At 40.3% G+C, this 22757-nt stretch overlaps 1 protein-coding gene across 2 annotated transcripts in view; it reads left to right on the top strand.

Moving 5' to 3' along the window:
* CCHR1.PART0H6orf118 (chromosome chr1.part0 C6orf118 homolog) overlaps nt 1-22757 on the top strand; it is a 1239312-nt gene that overhangs the window by 981926 nt on the left and 234629 nt on the right. For both annotated transcript variants that reach the window (XM_044069560.1, XM_044069550.1), the window contains exon 9: nt 9581-9634. In XM_044069560.1, coding sequence (XP_043925495.1) covers nt 9581-9634 — 54 coding nt within the window. The remainder of the gene's footprint in view (nt 1-9580; nt 9635-22757) is intronic.

Raw genomic sequence — 22757 nt, 5'->3', positions numbered from 1 at the left:
GGGAAAACTTGAATGAGGAGGTCAAAGATAGAATCAGAGGGGCTCCAGCCAATTGCCACAGAATGTCAGGGGTAGGGAGTGAGAAGAATGCCAAAGAAACTGAAAATAAAGGCATAGAAAACAATGGTGCAGCCAGTATGTCTGTATGGTACAGGTACATGGGCAGTGAAGGCAGAGCAGCTGAGAAAACTAGAGGTGATGGAGAAGAAGTGCCTAAGATGGGTGGCAGGTTGCACATTGTGTGACAAATGAAGGAATAACTACATTAGAGCACTATCCAAAACAGCTGCAGTTGCAGAGAAGGTCTGTCCACATGTGCAGGAAAGCAGAAGAAGGTTTGGAAGACACAGGAAGAAGGCAAGAGAAAATTAGGATGTCCAGCAAAGAGGTGGATGGATGGTTTGAAAGAAAACATGTGATAAACATACATGACTGTTGAAAAAGGTAAGAGAATGGAACTGAATTAAGAGACTGATGAGATGACACAACATCCTTACCCCATGTAGAAAATGGGAAGAGGGGAGATGATGATGATGGTGAAGATTATGATGATGATGATGATGATGATGAAGAAGAATACCTCCTGGATGCTCCATTACTGATCTCATGTCTCTCAAGTTCATTCCACTTGCTTCTGACTCTATAAACATCATCCTCAAAATTGTAATAAATTATAACATATGGGAAGCTCAGTTCCAATTATTTGGAAAATACTACCTTATACTCACCAACAAAAGAGTAAAATTTGCTGAACCAAGCAATTTCAAGCCTATAACCATTTTAAATCCATGCCCCAAAATAATTGAACAGATAGTGCATGAACAGTTAAATGATTTCTTAGATCCAGTCACTGTTCTTACACAGTCCCCACTTAAATTCGGCAAATGTTCCTTGGTTAGTACAACACTGGCAGGAGGGAAGTCAACACAAACAAGAAATAGCTGCTACATTGTTTTTCAACTTCTGGATATATTCAGTGTTGTTAGGCATACCTGTCTACCTATAGTGCTGGTGGCAGTATGTGTTCACGAATATAATATCAAAGGTTTTTCTAACTATTTGTTAGACAGAAATTATAAAGTGAAATAAAAAAACCTGTATACCCTGGTAAATATATCCCCCCCAAACCTTTTTTTTTTTTTCAAGGTTTCTTACTTGGACAGTTTTTTCCATGGTTTCAGTGCTGGAACTTTCAAACTAAGAAGTTATGCTTCATATGGTCACAGAAGTAAAATCTGTAACAGGAAGTTGCAATCTGTTAAAACCTGAAATAGCACTAGGAAGCCTTCCCTGCACCCCCTGTCTGGAGGACTTCACCCTCACTACCTTACTTATATGTGCTAACTCTGAGATGCCACACCCAGGGGAAGAATGTATACCGATTTCCATGTGCCACCATAACACATGGGTTACAAGTGTGCATGTATGTGTGTGTGTGTGTGTGTGTGTGTGTGTGTGTGTGTGTGTGTGTGTGTGTGTGTGTGTGTGTGTGTGTGCGTGCGCACGTGTGTGTGTGTGTGTGTGTGTGTGTGTGTGTGTGTGTGTGTGTGTGTGTGTGTGTGTGCGCGCGTGTGTATACCTATATATATATAAGTGTATAACCCATCCAAAAGTCTGATTAGTCTTGTCATTTACTAATGCATCATGCTGCTTTGCAGCTAACATTGTCTACTATCAAAAGAAGTGTGACCTTACAAATTCAAGTACAGAGACATGACCCAGTAAACGAAAAGCTGCTTACTCTGGAAGCTATATCTCCCAAAAGGCATTCCTCTGAGTTCTGTAAATGAAGCTTATTTTCCATTTTTTGTCAATAATTTGTCTCATCAATGAACAGCTTTGTAAAAAGAGTGGTCCTTAGCTGATACCACATTTCTTTGTAAAAACATGCCTCAAATTTGTGCTGCACACAGTTGGGTATAAGCTGGATTCATGTAACTAGAAGCACAGCATGCAGAATTTCAACTTCATCTAAATTCCAGTAGAAGTAAATTCATTCTGTTGTTACACTGTTACAGTACCCACTCCTCAAAGATATGCAGTTATGTTAAGTATGTTGTTATGTTAAGTTTATTTTCTCACAACTGTACCATTACTAAACATATCTGAGAGAATTCCAGATCCATTAATAATGCCAGGATATAAAATAAATATTCAGACAAGTACAATGTTCTGCTTGAGTTTTATTGTCACATTGGGACTGTAATTAATTGTTTTAAGTCAAGTACTTAAGTCAGATATAGTCATGTCTAATTTGTTGGATATGAGCACCTATCACTTTTATTGATTTATAATAAGTGAGGGGAGTCATATCTATGAGTATGTTTCAGTTAGTTTGCTCAGAGAGTGTGCCATTCAATCATTCCTTCAATAAAATAGCAATACCTCCAATCCTTTTATGAGTTCTAGCCTATATAAAAATAGCTTAACCCAGAATATTTATTTCAGTATTCTCTATATGTCTTTAAAAAGGTTTCTATCAAACATATTATGACATGGTTTTAGAGTCAAAAAGGAATTTATTTTTTAATAACTGTGAATGTGTGTCTGCTAATATTGTTGCATTTTTTTGAGTTGTGAAAATGATGTTCTATTGTTTTGGATCTTCTGTTATAATCCCTGATACCCATCAGCATGATTTTTTATCTTAACTTCGTTTTGCTATATGGTTTACATACTGTTCAATGTAGAAAATCCTGGTTATGTGATGTCTCAGAAGGATATCCACCAGATGTCCTTCAAGGATGCATCTGCAGTCATAACAAATGGGTTGTCCTGTCGTCAGGCAGCCCTTCGGTCGGCCGGATTCCAAAGTCTGGGTCTGGCTTCGGCTGGTGTCGCACTTCACCCGACGTCATCTCTCCTGGTCTTCGGGTATAAAGGCATCAGCCGACGCCATTTTCCTCAGTCTTTCTTGCCGCGTGGTGCCCGAAGCAGAAGCTGTTCGCAAGTGCCGGTCGGTCAGATCCAGAGATTACTACTTCCGAATACTACTTCGAAGACTTCTAAAAGCTAAGTACCCCGTTGGGGACTCTTTCTTGCCTCAGCCGATGTCAGAAAAAGTAAATAATTGTTTAACTTGTGGGAAACAAATACCTCATAAGGATTTCCACTCGTACTGCCTACCTTGTTTAGGCCCAGACCACGACGTAGCAGCCTGTTTAGCCTGTGCTTCCTTCAACCGACGAACGCTTAGGCGTCGGTCGGAGTTTGCTGAACAGTTTTTCGGCTCAGATTTTGCGTACATTATGCCGTCGGATCCTCCGACTACTCAAATTGTTAAAAAACGCAAAGAAAAAGACCGACACTCGCGGTCCACGGTTTCGGCCGAAACCACGGTTAAGCAAACCGCGAGTGTCTCGGTTTCAGCCGAAACCGAGCAAACGGGTCAATCTTCAGCCGAATCCATGACTACTACCGAGGCTCCTGCTACCCTAGTTGAATCGGCCTCTGAAGTTTTGCCTACTAATGTGGTTTCTATTGAATTATCAGACACCATCCCTTTGGATGTCTCTACCCCAGCACGTGGTGCTGCTAGGCCTCCTGCAGCCATGTCTATTAAGGCCTTTGCCAGGGCTAAAGCTGCCAAAACTGCTAAATCAGTGCCTGTTAAGCCCCCCTCACACAGGCCCAGTTCCAGTTCACAAATGCTTACTTTGGCAGAGGATCTCATCTCCTTAATTAGGGGATCCCAATCTCACCCAGACAGGGCCTCTCAGCCTCCAGAAAAGAGACCTAGAGCAGAGCCCCCAGAACCAGTGTCCTCTGATGATTCTTCGGATGACTCAGACAATACAGACCATCCAGAGGCTCCTTTTTCTACTTATGAAGATTCCGATGCTGAAGAATCTATTCCATCTGCCTCTCCACCTGAGGAATTTTCCTTTGGGGAAACCTTACATGCCATGAGAGAACAATTCCAATGGCAGGGACAAGATTTCTCAGATTCAAGAAAAAGGCTTAGGACCTTTCTACACTTACCACAACATAGGCCCTTAGCTATACCTCCAGTTCTGCCTGTTGTGGATGATGCATTTAATGATGTTTGCACTGCTCCTGATACTCTACCCCCAGCCCCTGCCAAACCAGATAGGTTTTACAGGGTACCAGACACTCATCACCACCTATACAAAGCCCCACTTGCAGATCCTGAGACTATCTCCCAGGGGCCTAAGGCAGTAGCTTCGACCTCAGCAAAAAACCCTCTCCCTTCTGAAAGGGAATCCAGGTCCTTAGAGAGATGGGGGAAAAAAGTTTACACCTCTGCTACTCTCTCAGCTAGAGCTTTGAACTGTCAGTTTCATATGATCCAATACCAAGAGTTTATGCTTGATCAGTTAACTAAGAAATTGTCCTCTGATGACTCTCTAGATAAGAAATATGTTTTAGAAATGGTGAATAACATTCAGCAGGTTAGTAACCATTCTTTAAAATGTGGCTATGATGCACTGGAGGCTTCATTTAGATCAGCCATGACTGGCACTGTTATAAGAAGGCATGCATGGTTGAAAGAACAGGTCTTGCCAGATCATGTTAAAGCAAAGCTGTTAGATGCTCCTATGGATAAGGCCAGTCTATTTGGTACTCCTGCTCAGCAAGTAATGAAGAAAATGGAAGAGAAGGCAAAATCTGTTCAAACAGTTAAGGATTTCTTACAGGTTCAGCCCCCAAGGTTTAGCAGGAACTGGCCTTCCAAAAATTGGTCCTTTCCAGACTCCTCAAAATCTCAAAGAGGCAGGAATAGACGTGCCAGAGGCAGAAATCAATCCAGAGGAGGTGCCTACAGAGGACGCCAGTGGCAAGGCAATAACCAGCGAGACACAGACACAACCACTGCCACTGCACCAGGACAATCACAGTGACTTGGCTCTGACACCACCTACCAGGGAACAAATAACAGCACCTTTAGGCGGGAAGTTAGCATTATTTTCAAAAAATTGGCACTATATCACAAAAGACAAGTGGATGTTGCAGACCATAGACCAAGGCTACAGGTTTCACTTCCACACCTTACCAGTGAAAAGAGGAATGCCAAACCTACCTCCAAATCAAAAAACAGAAGCTCTAAAACAGACAGCTCAATTAACAAAGATGAGAGCTGTGGAAAGAGTACCACTAACAGAACAGGGCAAAGGATTCTACTCCAGACTCTTCCTAGTACCAAGAAAAGAGAAAAGTTGGAGACCTATTCTCGACCTGTCCGTCTTAAACACATTCATCATTGTCCCAAAATTCAAAATGCTGACCCTTCAGCAACTTCTTCCCATGCTGGGCAAGGAGTTTTGGCTGGTAACTCTAGATCTCAAGGAGGCATACCTGCACGTCCCCATACGACCAAATTGCAGAAGATACCTCAGATTTCTTGCAGGATCAGAGCATTATCAATTCTCAGCATTGCCCTTTGGCTTATCTACTGCGCCCAGAGTATTCACAAAATGCCTGGCATCAGTAATCGCTCATTGCAGGCTACAGGGAATCCAAATTTATCCATACCTGGACGACTGCCTGATACAAGCGGACAACAAAAGCAAACTGACAAAAGACTTGCAAAGAGTCATTTGCTTACTACAAGCCCTGGGATACACAGTCAATTTAAAAAAGTCAAGACTGATACCATCCCAAACAAGAACATTCTTGGGTGCGGAATTGGACACAGTAAAACAGATGGCATTCCTAACTGCAGAAAAACAAGAACAACTCCCTCTTTACTTCTTGGCATTAACAAAACAGAACAAACTAACAGCAAGAAAAGTACTACAGGCCTTGGGCTTCATGGCATCATGCATAATCCTGGTCCCCCATGCCAGACTGCATATGAGAAAGCTACAGTGGTACCTAAAGAATTTATGGTCTCAACACAGGCACAGCTTAGAAACCGAAATCCCACTAATCCCATGCCTGAAGCAGGAGTTCCTATGGTGGGCTCAAGCATGCCAGTCAAACCCAGGCTTGCCATTCCACAAATTCCAAGCAAGCCAAACCATCACAACGGACGCCTCAGATCTAGGCTGGGGGGCACACATGCTGGACAAATGCATACAAGGATTATGGACTCCAGACCAACTGCACCTGCACATAAATCAAAAAGAAATGCTGGCAGTAAAACTAGCAATCCAGAATTTCAGACCATTCCTCAAAGAAGGCCATTTAATGATAAGGACAGACAACACCACAGTCATGTGGTACATCAACAAACAGGGAGGCACTCATTCATACCCCCTATGCAGAATGACTCTGGACCTTTGGAATATGGCTCTGAGCTACAACATCCAGTTACAGGCAATATTTGTACCGGGAAAAGAAAACATCCTAGCAGACATGTTAAGCAGAACTACCTCGGATGCTCACGAATGGATGCTACACCCGGACATCTTCAAGGCCATCACAAAGAACTGGGGAATGCCTCAAATAGACCTATTCGCATCCCCACTCAATCACCAGCTCAAGAAATTCTGCACGAGGACATACCACCCACTAGCATGGAAGGTGGACTCTCTATCCTTCAGTTGGAAAGGCCTGACAGCATATGCATTTCCACCTCTCCCTTTGATGCACAAGGTACTACTGAAAATCAAAGAGGAACGCCCAAGGATAATCCTGATAGCTCCAAATTGGCCAAGACAACACTGGTATCCATTGCTGAGGAGCATGTCTCGGGGGAGGACGTGGACAATACCCCTGATGCCTTTGATGTTAACTCAGAACAACTACAACATCATGCATCCAAACCTAAAAACTCTGCAACTGACTGCCTGGAACATCACATAACAACAGCTAACCCAGACTTATCCCAAAGGGTTAAAGACATTATCCTTGAAGCCCGCAGACCTTCGACAAGAAGGAACTATGCAGGAAAATAGAAAAGGTTTGTCATTTGGAGTACTGAAAGAGGAAAAGATGTGTCAAAGATAGACATTGCTAACATCCTGGAGTACTTGGCAGAGCTTCTACATACAGGCCTGTCCTATTCCTCCATCAAGATACATGCATCAGCTATTTCTGCAGAATACAGCTTCGATCCCCCTGTCTTTTCACATCCTCTACTCAGGCAGTTCCTCAGAGGTATCAAAAATGTAAAACCTCCTAGGAAACCACCATTACCAGCATGGGACTTGAACTTTGTGCTAGAAAAATTGACACTCCCTCCATTTGAACCAGCAGCAACAGCAGACATTCAACACCTATCATGGAAAACTGCTTTCCTACTGGCAATTACTTCAGCAAGAAGGGTTTCTGAACTACATGCCTTAATGGCAGTGCAACCCTTCCTAATCTTCCATCAAGATAGAGTGTCCATGAGAACTAATCCTACATTTATGCCTAAGGTGGTATCCAGAGTGTCTTTAAACCAGGCCATCCACCTACCTACCTTCTTTCCCAATCCACAGAACAGGGGGGAAAGACTGCTGCATACCTTGGATGTACATAGACAGTTACGCTACTACCTGGACAGAACCAAAGGTAACAGAAAAACTGACCAGCTTTTAGTAGCCTATGCAACAGGAAGGGAAGGAAAAGCAATTTCCAAACAGACAATCTCTAAATGGATAGGAAATTGCATAAGATTCTGTTACTCTTACCATGGAAAGCAAATTCCACAGAACATAAGACCTCACTCTACAAGGGCTACAGCCACTACCACAGCTTTCTTACGAGGAGTGGCCACCAAGGACATTATTGAGGCGGCTACTTGGACCTCCGTGCATACATTTGCCAAGCATTACAACTTACCTCTATATTCTAGATCCCGAGCAGGGTTTGCCACTGCTGTTTTACAAGGGATCCTAACTACACCATAATTCTTCTTCCTCCTCCCCTACTTTGGCTATGGTATTCTACCCATTTGTTATGACTGCAGATGCATCCTTGAAGGACATAGTACAGTTTTGTACCTACCATAAATGTAGATGTCCGAACAGGATAGCATCTGCAGTCAGAATTACCCACCCTCCTTCCCCTCTATGGTACTCCTAGGGTATTTACCTTCCTAATAGCTAGCTAGGGGGGGATCTCTTATGGTGTATTTGTTTGTATATATGTACATACATGCTTATTTTTTGTATTTGCCTACTATTTTTTTGGAAACATTGGCATTTATCCAAAATTTAGTTTTCTAAGAGGGCAACTGGCATCTGGGGCAAGAAACACTGAGGAAAATGGCGTCGGCTGATGCCTTTATACCCGAAGACCAAGAGAGATGACGTCGGGTGAAGTGCAACACCAGCCGAAGCCAGACCCAGACTTTGGAATCCGGCCGACCGAAGGGCTGCCTGACGACAGGACAACCCATTTGTTATGACTGCAGATGCTATCCTGTTCGGACATCTACATTTATGGTAGGTACAAAACTGTACTTTTCCTGTAATAATTAGCTGACTATTATGGTAAATCTTTACTGAATATATAAAATGAAGTGTTAGAAAAGTAGCCTTCAATCTCTTCAGTAGGGGTTCCTTTGCACTGGTACTTATTGATGTTTGTTCATGTCCCAGTGCTTATGTTCTTTCATCAAAGAGCCAATCCAGCCCTGTCTCATGTCTTTTCAGGAAATGCACACGCTGTACTCCATTAGGCATCTATCTGGCTCTTGGAATACATGTTAAGAAATGAAAGGACACAAGTAGAGTTATTATGCAGTCAGAGCCCACAGCATACTTTGCACTGCAGCATATGCTTTACAACATTCTTTGTTATTGGTAGTAGTATTCTGCAAATGATGTGAGAGCTGTGTATGCAGATCATGTTTTTTTTTTCTCTGTCTGTACATGATATGTAGTTTAATCCAGTCCCGTATATTACTGCATAACAGCTATAGGTATGCTGGTGGCCTAACCTGAAGGCTTTTTTTTGACAGTTGGAGTTGCAATAACTTTGTTTTGCTATTACTCAGCTGTATCTATATTCAACATTTCTGTCCCTTAGAAGATATTATTACATCCACAGATAGATTCAGAAAGGTGTTTCATTTAGAACCATTTGTCTAATATGCTAGGCCGCACTGTAACATCTGTCCAACACAAACTAATTGTGATTAGTCTAGACTTAAACTACATTTCTTAGAAAGAGCCATTCCTTGGACTGATGTAGTACTTTATATACTTTAATTTGCAACAATTAAAGTAGCGATGAAACAATTTTATGATACTAATATTAGAAGCAGCACTAATCAAGAGTTATACTTAAAATATGCATGTGTACACAAAGAATTATTTTCCATGTTTTATTTACTTATTGTGCCAATAATAAGATGAATTTGTCATTGAATATGGTTATTGTTTTACAGGTATGATACTTTTTTCATTATGCAGTCCTGTGTAGTCTTGCACTTTGCTCATTAGAGCCTGGGTTGTGGCTGAAAAGTGTCTTCTAGCTTCTGTATCTACCTAGTTACCAAATAAATAAATTCATACATAAGTAAATTAAAAGGCTTCATTCATTTTCACTTGAACAATAACCAATGATATTCATATATTCAGAATTCATTACGTGCACTACATTGCCTGAGTGTTATTTGGATAACAACAATCTTGTCTTTTCACTAATTATTTACAATGAACAATTGTATAATGTTTTCCTACAGGCAGAAACCAAAATGCTTCAGGATTCTAATGAGTTACTTCAAAAAAGTATCAATGTAAGTCAACATTTCTGTTATATTTTAACATGTTCATTTTCTGTACCATCTTCTGTCTAAACTCTGCAACATCTTTGACATTGTGTTTAAAATATGTGTAGTACTGTTAAACAGATCCTGCAGAAAACTTGTTGTCCTTGCAATAAAGATCAAATTGAAGTGCTTTTACTAAGTTTTCATTTCTCAATAAATGAGTATTTGAGTGCATCTTTACAACTTTTCTGAATCCTCTTGACTCATCATTCGGCAAAGTGAGCTGTATGGTTGCTCCAGTTCCATTAGTGGCCAGTGACTCTTCGTACCTTCTATGGCTGGTCCAGTTCCTTACTTCTGCCAGATAACCAATACCAGAAAAATGGGCAATATTAAATGGACATGATTTTCTTATGAGTGGGTGCCAGGCTTAACATTGCTACACTAATTATTGACTCTGTTTATTATGGAGTGATTCTGGGAATATTGCACTAAAGATCAAGATTATGCTGCCTTGGGGGTTTCTGTTTTACCTGAGATAGTGTGATTTTACAGTTGGTATATGTAAGTTTAACAATATGTAGGGGAGGCTGGTGCTAGGGCTGTTTCCTCTGCAAAAAGCTTTTGTATGTGAATGATTTTTGAAAGTAGTTTACATTGGAGTGGTTTAGAGGTTTTGTGACCCTGTTTTGTAAGGTGATTGCAAAACTGCCTTACTTTCTTTAGTTATCCTTATAAGGTCTACTTTTAAAGGTTGCATCTCATTACAGATGCTGGCTGTGCCATATAGGATTACTATTCCCAAATGTTCAATATAGTCTAAATGAGTTTGCTATTAATATACATCCTACTTCCATTTCCAACTTTCACCAATGCCTCAACAATTTTTCTTTAGCGGTCTTTAGCTTCTTTGATGTTGTACAACTTTCCTCAGAGAAACATCTCAGATATAAGCTCAACGGGATTTTATCTTATGTTGGAAAAGTTTCAGTTTTTGAACCAACATGTTTATGCAAATGTTCAGAAGAGATGTTGGCTTAAAGGTAAAAGTAATCTGATTTAAAGTATGCCTCTTAGGAGATACTCTGTCAATGTAGTGGTTATTAGTAGTGCTAGAATAATTTCTAAACTGCAGACACTTTATATTTTTTTGTTTGTTTGACACTTGTTAACCAGGATAGTCTGAATGGGTCACATAACCCATTTTCAGTGGAGGCCCAGGGAGAAGAGCTGCACATTTAGACATTTAGGTACATACAGAGATAGATTGTAATTTTTACAACAATAATGTTATTTAAGACTTGAAAACAATACATTTAGGTACATACTCGGATAGAATACAATTTTAAAACAAATAATGTCAGTTAAGACTTTACACAATACATTATAAGCAGATTAGAGTTGGCCAGTTGCTTAGAGTTTTGCTTAAAATTTAATGTAACTTCTAAAATATTATTTCTAAAATATTACAATGTATTAACAATAGAATACTTGAGAAGATAATAGTTGATGGACACGGCATCTTGTTAACATGAGAATAGGTTTACACTAGATTATATGAATTACTTAGAGAAGTGGAGATATAGCATATAAGTTTTGCAGAGTTATAAATTTAAAGAGGTTTAGAAAGACAGAAAGAAGAACACAGTGTAAGGTTAGGAGGAGGGGAGGAGAATTCTTGGTGAGGTTTCATAGGTCTACAGGGGGTTAAGAGAGACTGCAGAGAACAAGGAAGGTGGGGCAGAGGAAGCAGAGGTAGAGGGGTTAAGCATGTGCAGAGCCATAACTTATTTAGGTTTTCTTTTAGAGAGGCTTTACAGAGGGGCAGGCTGGGAGTTGATCTGGTGGTTAAATTGAGAGAATTCCAGAGTTTAAAAACAGAATAAGAGTAAAGACACTGACTTGGTCGTTTAGAAGGTTTGGAGATTTCTAGCTGGTTTTTGTTTTCTGATCTGAGTGATCTGCTTGGTATGTAGTGTCTGACAAGCTTATCCAGGGAAGGTCAAGCACTGTGTTTGTAAATTAAGTTATGTATAATAGCAAGTTGTCTGTATGCTAGTTGGTTGGAGAGTTCATGCCAATTTAGTTCCCATAGTGGTTTACAGTGGTGTATATGGTATTTGGAGTTAGTAGTGAACTTTGCAGCTTTGTTGTTGCATTGGTCTATTTTCGTCTTTGTGGAGTTTTGCAGGTTGGTGAGTATACAAAAAACATAACATAGGGAAGGGAGAAGGAAGGTTTTTCTAAGGGTAGTCTTGGTTCTTGTAGTAAGGAATTGCCTATATCTGTAGAGAAGTCCTAGCTTTTTGTGGGTTTTCTTTATGTTTTGCTGGAGATGCGGGTTGAAGGTGACTTTGTTATCGATAATTACACCAAGTAATTTTGTTTCTTGTACTCTTTCAATGATAGTGTTGTTGACTAAGTGGATGTTAAACTGGTCAGAGCTGAGGGTGGTATTTTTGGGGTGAAAGACCATGTGTTTTTTTTTTTTTTTTTTTTTTGGGATTCAGATAAAGTTGGGCATCTGTGAACCACGACTCAATAGCAGTAAAAGATTTTTGAGTTTTATGGAATAGTTCTGGGAAAGTCCGAGAGGTGGAGATTATGGTGGAAACATCTGAATACTGAATTACTGTTCCAGGGGACGAGGAGGACTTTTTTGCTTTTGTTCACTAATTTAGTTATTTCATTACAAAATGTTTTGAAAGAGAAAATATTTTGTTCAGTTTTGTTTAGTTTCCATGTGTTCCAGGCTAGGTTTCTTTGTTTCATCTGGTTAATAAAGTCTTTGGTTATTCATGCGGTTGTATTTTTTTTACCTTTTTTATTTGTACAGAGACTGGAGTATTGAGTATTTTTAGGAAGGTAGAACTGAAATACCGGGCTGCATTGAGAGGTAGTAGTTTTAAGGGTGGTTGACTGAATTTAGTTGTGTTTCTAAATTCTTTCAGTGAGTGTGTTTTTGGATGGCGGATACTGGCTTTGTTGGCATATGTGTGAAGATTGTCACTGAGACAGAGACCTGAGGAGGAAACGTTTTTTGGGTGAGAGACTAGAATCCAATCCAATGTAGAATGGGAACTGATGTCTTTATTGAATCATATTGGGCTTGTGATTAGTTGAGTAAAACCATACAAAAATGCTATTGGTGAGAAAGTCAATTGTGATAGAATACCAATCGATATTCATGTCACCTAGGATGACTTTTCTTGTTTGATATTTTGTGATGTCCAAGGTAATATATCTTCCAGAATAAGTATGTTGCTTCCAGGTGGAATATACACCACAATGATACAGTTTTTGTATCATTGAGGTTCAATGAGGCTATAAGGATCTCGACACTGGAAAAGGTGGGTATACTATTTGAGTAGGGTGTAATGTTGAGTATGGAAGGATACAGAAGGGCGATCCCTCTGCCTTTCTTTTCTGGTCTATCTACTCTATAAATGGCATAGTTGGGAGGTATCATTTCTGTATCTTTTATGTTGAGGTGTAGCTATGTTTCTGTTAGGGCTGGTATATCTGGTTTGTTTTGTTCTATCAATGTATTCAGAGAGGTTATTTTGTTGCATATACTTCTTAAGTTCAAAGTAATTAAATTTAGGTTTTTAGTGTCTTTTTTGTTAGCATTTTAGTTTCAACCTGGGTTTGGATGTACATCTCCACTTTGCAATAGGATGAAAATTAGATAAGTGTAGAATGAGTCATGTTTTGTAATATGGGTTGGATTTGAGGGTATAAAATGGGGTTTGAGGGACAGAGTAGTTGTATATGGGGGATAAAGATATATGAGAGGGTATAGTGAAATAACCAAGGAGAGATGTCAGAGTAGTAGTTTTGTTTGTAAGGTAGGTTTGTGGTTGAAGTTACTGATGTATAAGAGTATGTGGCAGTTTGGTAGGATAGAGTTGTAAAGCTAAGGATTATTAGCAATAAAGTTAGACATGAAAAAAGTATCATATATGGGGAAATAAGTAGCAGTGATATATAGAGAAAATTTGGTCAAAAGTTACTGACTGATCAAAGGTATTGATATCTAGAGAAAATTGGTCAAAATTATTGAGTAGTAGGGTTTAAAGTAAGCTTAAGTTTCTATGTGCAGTGAAATGCTTATAGGTGAAGGTTTAGATTAATTGGTGTTTTGTTAAATTGTGTAGAGGGAGGTAATATAGTGTGGAGGCATTTGATTTGTCACTGTTGATTGTGGGTGGAGTGTATGTAGGTATAAATGTAGGAGTAGTAGGGGTGGGTGGAATTTGGGGGTAAGGTAGGGGAACGGAGTGGGAAGAGCCTGGCCAGCTTGCTACATCCTCCCTACATGATTTTCTACAAGAACAGAGTATCATAGTAAAATAAACCTTTTTCATGTCTGTTAGCTACTGACAAGTTAATTAATTTATGTTTCATTTTTCCTATTTTGACAGAGGGGAATCCCCCCACCAAAAAAAGGGTTCCACAAATGTCATAGTTACTTTGCCTATATGACTAATCATATACAAATCTGCTAGTAAACCTACAAAAAAGCATTGCTTGCTCTGCTTACAGCAGAATAGTGGCTGCCTTTCAAGACTTATTCAGCAATGTACCCTTCTGTAATTGTGCACCTTTTGGAGGGGTTCTATTGAATACTTTCACAAGACACTACAAGCTAGATGTGATCTTTAGACCTTGATCTTTCTTTGTAGCAACAGTCATGAGGTATGATGGAGACCCTTTGTGGATAAGCATGGGACTCTATACTACTGGTTGATGGATGTCCTTTCCCAGATATAAACATTATGAGTTTTCCATAACAAAAGATAGAATGAACAGGTCTATCCCTGTCACCATACCAACCCTCCTTTCTCTTGCCTCACCACAGACCTGATCTAGGGATATTTGTCTATGGTGTTTTGTTAATGTGCTCTACTTTTGAGTGGAGCACCTGACATCTGAAGCATAAGCTGGTTGGCAGAGCATTATGCTTAGAGTGGTAAATAACCTGAGGAAGTTATCTATATGGTTTATGGTAAGAACATAACTTCCACCTGTCTAAAAGTATTCTTTCATTGACAGAAAATGGATCTTGCCTTAGCCTGTTGCAAGTAGAGGAAGCATGCCTTTATATTTCTATAAGCCCGTCATGCAGGCAGTTCCTAATTTTCACAAAGTTCATTCAAAATTTAAATCTGCAACTTTGCCATTGGAGCTACCACAGCCACAGATTGTTTGCCAAATATTAAGCTACAGTCTTTGCACAGCCCAGATAACACAACAGTACCATCTTCCCACATTTTGGTGAATGAATGTAGCCACATTGTTGCACCATATCACACTGATGATTTTATTGAACCATTTCTGTGTATCGCCATAAATTACATAATGTTGTGCCTGTTTTCTTGCAACATCAGTGACATTTCTTGGATTTTTTACCGAATTAGTTCAGAGGATTATTTTTCTGCTTCAGGACAAGCAAATGAACATTCAGTCTTTGATGACAGATTGCACTGAACAATATGCTAATACTGCAAGACATTATCTAAGGCTTGTGGCTTACACATCTTTTATTCTGCTGCCTTTCTTATGCAAAAATTGCACATGAGAAGGTGTAAGTGGCCTCTTAGGTATCTATTGCACCAGTCTTTAGAGTTTCTGGAAAGGGTGATATTACTGCCACTACCAGTGAAAAAGGAGCTTTGCTGGTGGATGGAATCAGTCAACTTAGCCAAAGGGATGCTTTTACTTCCTCTAAAAATAACTTAGCATTTGCTAACTTATTCTTTGAATTATGTGTGGGGAGTCCATTTTAATAAACATTCAGCTTAAGGCAACTGATTTCAGTACAAACGGTCTCTTAATATCATCCTGGGGAAAATTAAAGCATTTTATCAAGCTCTAACAGCCTTTTAGGACAGCTTCATTCCTGCTGTCCTTCAAACTGACACAGAGAATGCTATAGTAATATGGTACAGCAGCAAACAAGGGAGTGGTCATCTTTCTAGGTCTTCAAAGAGACTATGTGTATCTGACATAAGGCTGTTTGATACAAACTTCAACCTTTGGCTGCACATCTTCCAGTTTACTAGAACCAGTTGACAGACTCTGTCAACAGACTTGTAATGAATATAAATGAAATCTGATGTTTTACTGAACTGTACAGAAGCAAATGGTGGCAGATGTGGATAGGTCTGTCCTATATCTATCTCAGCAATAAGCCCAATCCCTTTTGTTCCATCATTCCCTCCAAGTCAAGGAAATTGAACGCTCTTCCATTTCTCAGGAATCCATCTCTGCTGTAGCCTGTATATCATTCTTTAATTTCCTCTAATTTTGAATGTATTTCTTAAAACAAAACTGAACAAAAACATTCTAATCCCATAGCTCTGTCCTGACCAAGGTTTTGTCTTTTTATTCAATTTTTTTTCACCATGCCTGCTTCTACAGAAGTCCATGCTAACCCAGAGGCGGGGTAAAGTGCTGCACTCCATTCTCAGGATACTAAATCTTTCTGTTTTAATTTTTCAGTCATTATATTATACCCAGTTTAAATGTCCTACTTCGAGGAAATATCATCTTCAGAAATGGAAAATATTTATTTTTTGGGCAACCTTGAGCATCCTCTAAAAGCCTAGATTCTTTGAATTGTTCACTTCCAAGTATACTAGATTATGCTAACCATGTTTTTGAGTTAACCCCCTACATTTTTTGTCAAAGTACATATTTCCAGAATATCTGTTTGTGTTCCGTTTTATCCCTAGACAGCAGAAAATCCATATCTTAAGGTATTACTTATGGGTATTCTATATGTAGGGCAACCAGGGTGACAAATGTTGGCTTTGTGTTACATGAATTTCCTGATAGAAAAGTTTAAGTTAGCTCCCTTTGAACCAGCTGATTCTGTAAGCATTGAATACCTTGCCTTTTGTCCTGCAAAGGAATGTTTTTATAAAGTTAGTTAACTGGTTATTTCAATTAAACAAGATTTACAAACCCACATAAGATTTTTACTGTTAGATTACGTTTCATAAACTAGTTTATATTTGACTCAGCACTGGGGATTTGTGTACGACAAATGCAATTTATTTTCTTTTGGTTCAAAAAGTCAAAGACAGCCTATGTGCCAATGCTGGATTTATGTCAAAGACTTGTGCCACCAATATCTTCACAGGCCTGAAACCTGGAACAGCCTTCACAAAGAAAAGGGGCACCTTTAGAAAATTAACTAAGCCAAGGGAAATCAGACTTTGTGTAATCCCAAATATAATGCTTTTCTTTTACAGTGAGGTCTTTTTGAAGATTTGCTGTTATGGTAAGTCTGTCAAAATACTGTAGTTTTCAGCCATGTGAAAACATACAGTTATCCAATGCCTTCCTAAGGCTAATATTGATACTTCCTTTTCAAATTTCAGGTGAACTGACGTTTTGTTACCTGTTTCTAAACTACAGAAGAAAATCACACATTTCCACATACGTTTCCTGCTTACATTTTCACAACAAAATCAGGAACAATCATTATGAATTCACATCAAGTCATTGTGTGAGAAAGGTGCTCATAGCAGCATCTGACCACATTTACTCTGCATTTATTTAGGAGGATGGAATAGCAGGTATTTTCTTATATCCGTCAAAAGCCTTTGACTCTTAACTGCTGTTTTCCTTAATGAATGCTTGTCCATCAAAAGAATTGGTGTGCAAAACATAAATTGGTTCGGGAATTGCAGACAGCAAAGTGGGCCAAGCCCCTATCTGAACCTGCACAACTTCAATATGGTGTACCTCAATGGTGAATTATTCACCTGCTGTCTGGTTGGTCTTTAGGGAGGGTCATTGTTAGCATTAAATTATACCATTTTGGATTACTTGCATTCTATATCCCATTTCCAGCAAGTTTTTTCTTCCATTAGTGGCTATTTTCACCTAAGGGGAACTAACACATGTCTTATGCCAGTCAGATACAAACATAGTTACTATGATGGTCCCTTTTATATTATCCTGCAATTATACTTCACTCTTTTCAGCCACTGTCAATGCATTTGGAGTACTATTAGTCTACAGTTGTATCTGAAAGGCTTTTGTGTAAGTGGTCTCATGCTGCAGCCACTTTTTTTCTTCAACCACCATCACAGAAATTATCAAAGAAAAAGTTGTGTCCACAAAGTTCATTAGCAAGTGTACTTCTGGTAGGTAGGTGGGGCTAAAGGATTACCACATACAATGCTTGTTGTAAATTCCAGCAGGCCACAAAGTTAAGATGCTTAAAGACTTTAAACCTCCACTTTGAACTCCTACCTAAATTACAAACATTTAAATGCTCTATTGAAAAAGTCAAAACTATGTCTATAAGCCCAAGGATGATGACAAAATACAAAAAATTAATGCAGCTGTTCAAAATAGAGGTAAAGATACACACAGGCAAAAGATTGCAGGCTCCTGGATTCTGTAAAATAAAGATCCTCTACAAATGCTTCAGAAATCTGTACACCCATCAAGGTGACTGAAAAACAGGGTCTATATTAGAACATCGAAGTTTCAAAACTTCAAATGTTCTAATATCAACCCCTATTCAGCGAAAGCTGAAAATATCGAAGCAACAGAAAACCAAATTTTTCCCTAGGGAAAGAATTTGGTTGTCCGTTTCTGTTGCTTCGATATTTTCAGCGCTGTGGTGGAAAGTTACAGGTTCGGTTCAGGTAAGTGTGCGATTGAGTGTGGGTTAGGTTAGTTAGGGTTAGGGTGTGGGTTAGGTATGTGTGCGATTGTGTGGACGTGAGGGTTAGGGTGGGTTAGGTGAGTTAGGGTTAGGGCATGGGTTAGGTATGTGTGTGATTGTGTGGACGTGAGGGTTAGGGTGGGTTAGGTGAGTTAGGGTTAGGGTGCAGGTCAGGTAAGTGTGCAATTGTGTATACGTGAGTGTTAGGCCGGGGTAGGTGAGTTAAGGTTAGGGCGTGGGGGAGGTGAGTGTGCGATAGTGATGGACCTTAGGGTTAGGGTTTGGGTTAAGGTAAGTGGATAGTTAGCGGTGTGTGTATAGTTTAGTGTAGGGTTAGGTGTAAGATTTTAGGTGTATGTGTGTGGATTGCTGTCTGTTTGGTGTGCTTGTGTTGTGTGTATGTGTTTTGGAACAGCATATTTTTTCCCTAGGAAAAAACTTGCTGTTCTGTATGTTCGATGTTTTCAGCTTTCGCTGAATAGGGGTCGATATTAGAACATTCGAAGTTTTGAAACTTCGATGCTCTAATAAAGACCCGAAAAACACAGGGTTTGAAACCATCCAAAACAGTGCATAGAAAGCCATCCCTAATGTTGCTGTTTCAAAGTTACATAATAAAAGAAGCATCTTCCTTTATGTCAAAGTTAGTACTTATCTCTTAACAAATTGCATAATGTAAGAAACTATCACCTCAGTAACTAAAAATCCTGCAACCTCTAAGCAGCAAGCAACCAGTTCTTCTAAACTTTCTGTGCCAACCTTTGATTAAAATTGAATGGCTAAAAACCTTTATTATTGGAGCATATTTATAACAAGCATTGACACTGGTCACTATCAAAGGCTCATGCAAATCTGCATTTTGGTTGTCTGACAATACCCCTTCACCAGTACATGCTTAGATTCACCTGTTACATATGAAATTAAAGCGGGGCCATCTCCTCTATCTTCTTATGATGAAGAATGTTTTTATATGGCTCTATATTAATTTTCCAAAATCTATTTTCATCAAACACGTATTCGTCAACCCCTATTCAATGAAAATCACTTCCACGATTCGCTGAATAATCCAAGGGCTAAGAAGTACTTGTCCTGCAGCACAATCGACCAGTATCTAGCTAAATCAAACCCACTTAAGCCCCCCACTCCCTCTGTAGCTATATATACCAACTCTGAGATCACTCTACAGTGGAGAAAAGGGCAAAGTTGTGTAGTTGGTCGATGATATCTTTGCCCTTAGAATATTCAGCAAATCGCAGAAGTGATTTTTGCTAAATTGGGATCGATGAATATGTATTCGCTGAAAATAAATTTTGATAAACTAATATAGACTCTTTTATGTATCCCAGTTGCTTCCCCTTCAGTTTTTATGTTCAGGCCATGAGGATGTTTCCTCTGTATCATCCATGTTTCCATTATAGCTTCATAGGTTCATAGGTTGATACTAGGCTATCTGCCCTAGGGCATTTACAAGCCTGACCAGAGTGTGTTTGGCTTTCACCCCCCTTTTAGATTTGTAGACTGTGCCTATGAATAGTAGGTCACAGAATATTGTCCCTTTACGGTTAATTTATTGTGCCTCTGTCTAGCAGGGACCCAGAAGTGATCTCGGGGGTATACTTACGATCTTCCATCCACTCATCAAGATTTCTCTTGAAGAGGGTCACTGAGGGGCTCTGCCTAACCTGGACTGGGATTTTGTTCCAGAGTGATGGGAGTCTCTGGGATATGAATCTGTCCCTCCAGCATGTCCTATTTATTTCTGTGCTCAGGTTTAAGTCTCTAGAATGTGTAGTTCTAAGGGATTTGGATTTCTTGAGATGGAACATGTCCATTAATTCTGGGTTGGACATGGCTTTATAAGTCAGGCACAGATTGCCACTGAGTAGGCGGTAAGCAACTGAGTAGAGCCGGAATTTCTTTAGCCTAATTGCGTAGGGCATCTGTTTGAGTCCCTTTATCCTCTTGGAGAGGTACTTTTGGGGTCTTTCCAGTTGCTGAAGGTGTCGGGTAAGGTACATCCCAAATGGGGCATTGTATTCAGTTATGGGCCTGATGAGTGATGAATAGAGTGGTACAATGACCTCACTTGATCTAGATGTGAAACCTTTCGTGATGAGGTGGGCTATATAGAAGGCCTTTCTGGCCACTTTGGCAATGTGGTTGTCAAAGGAGAGGTTACTATCTACTTGGGTCCCCAAGTCCCTAATTACTTCCTCCGTACTTAGTGTGTTACCGCATATGTGGTAGTCTGTGGGCACTTTGTTTTTCCCAAAGTGGATGACAATGCATTTTTTTGCATTTAGCTTTAGGCCATGACTCTGGCACCAGTTATCTGTCTCTGTGAGACCCTTTTGGAGAATGCTTGTGTCAGCCGGAGAGTCTGTTATGGCACCTAGTTTGCAGTCATCTGCGAACTTCGTCAGCCATAGTCCTCCCATCTTTGCCTGTACCTCAGAGAAGTAAATACTGAACAAGAGAGGTCCCAGGACTGAGCCTTGTGGAACTCCACTTGTAACTGGTTTAGAGTCTGAAAAGCCTCCTGCAATTCTGACTGCATGGGTTCTATCCCTGAGCCAGTTTGCAACCCATCTTGTGACATAGGGGTTGATATTTAAGGTGGTGAGCTTATTTATGATACCAGAGTGGGGTATTGTGTCAAAGGCTTTTGTGAGGTCCAGGTAGGCTGTGTGAACCACGTTCCCTTCATCTATGGCCCTGGTAACTGTTTCAAAGAAGTTGACCAGGTTCAAGAGGCAAGACCTGCCCTTAACAAAACCGAACTGGGTAGGATCCAGTGTCTGAAGGTTACCAATACCATTGTTTATGAGTTCCATGATGATACGCTCCATAGCTTTGTAGACCAAGCTAGTCAGGCTTATAGGGTGATAGTTACCGGGGTCCGTTGTGGCACCTCCCTTGTGGAGCGGGACCACAGTTGCTGTACGCTATTCTTTGGGTACATATCCTGTGGTAAGGCTGAGGTTGAACAGGGACTTTAGGTGAGGGTTTAGTTCATCTTGTAGCTCGTGTAGGACGCATCCCGGGACACTGTCTGGTCCCATGGATGCTATGTATTTGCTTTGGAGAGGGCAGCTTTCACCTGATCATCTGTGATGTCTGGGAGGTTACACTCTGTTGGGATGGAGATTTGCTCTTTTGGGGGGGATGGGGGGGGGGGGGAGAAATTTGCACTGAATCTGCCTGCCAGGATGTTGGCAATGTCTGTTGGTTCAGTGTATTTTTTGTCGTTTTGCACTAACTCTGAGCATATCTGGGAGTTGCCGCCCAGATTCCTGACATAACTAAAGAATGCCTTATGGCTGTCCTTAGTATCTCGTGCAATTTTTCTTTCGAAGCTGGCCTTAGATGATTTTATGAGGGATCATAGCTTCTTGCTGATACTGATCAGAGTTTCCTTCCCTTTTTGGGATCTTGCTCTATCATGTAGTAGCTTCCTCCTTTTGTTGTACAGCTTATTTATGGCCGGGGTCCACCAGACAGGTCTTCTGCCCTTGGAGGAGTGAGTCTTGGTTTTATTTGGGATGGCACGATCCATGCATTCCTGCAGGTGTCCATAGAATGCATTTGCGAAGGATTCTGCAGTTTGAGCCGTGTTTTCCACTAGCCCAGGGGCTTTGAAGGTTTCCACCTCAGTTTTGAGAAGTATGAAGTTTGCTTTTGAGAAGTTCTTCACCGTAATTACTTTGGTTGGGGGTGGGGATGGGATATGGATGTCCAGTGAGATTAATTTGTGGTCTGATCTTACCAGTGAGGAGTATACCTCTGGTGTGGAACATAGCGTCCCTATGTTTGTGATGACCAGATATAATATGTCATCCCCTCTTGTGGGAGTATTGACCAGTTGTTCCATAGCATTTGAGTTTATAAACTCTAGGAACCTTTGGGCAAGGGTGTGTGGGCTTAAGTAGTTTACCCAGTCAATGTTTGGGTAGTTGAAGTCACCCAATATGATGGTGTTTGGAGAGACTTTCATGTTCTCCAGCGTTTTCAGGAAGGCTGAGTGGGGTTCCTGAGTTTGGGACGGTGGTCTGTAGCAGGCTATAAACTGAAAAGCAGTTTTTCCCACTGTTAGTTGCACGTGGATGGTTTCCGTTGCTTTGTGCAGTGCTACTAACCTGGAGGTATGGGTATTTTTTATATATATGGATACTCCCCCTCCTTTTGTGGTTCGGTCCGAGCTTTGTGGCCGGAAAGCATGATATGAAGTATAACCTGGTAGTGCTGGGGTGCTCTCTGGAGCCTTGAACCAGGTCTCTGTTACTGCACAGACATCAATGTTCTCCATACTGAGGAGAGTCTTGAGTGTGTGCATTTTGAGGTTTAGACTTCTGGCGTTGAGTAGCATTACCCTTAGTTTCTTTTTCTCTGTATTTTCTGTGGAGGTGGGTTTGTCTTTTGAGCCTTGCCTAAAACAGTTACTCTGGGGGTGGCAAGAGCCTT

Source organism: Protopterus annectens, chromosome 1.part0 (genome assembly GCF_019279795.1).
Source record: "Protopterus annectens isolate FY-2018-M chromosome 1.part0, PAN1.0, whole genome shotgun sequence".
Classification (NCBI taxonomy): domain Eukaryota; kingdom Metazoa; phylum Chordata; order Ceratodontiformes; family Protopteridae; genus Protopterus; species Protopterus annectens.
Note: the sequence above shows the minus strand (reverse complement) of the source record. Positions and strands in the feature narration are given on the sequence as shown.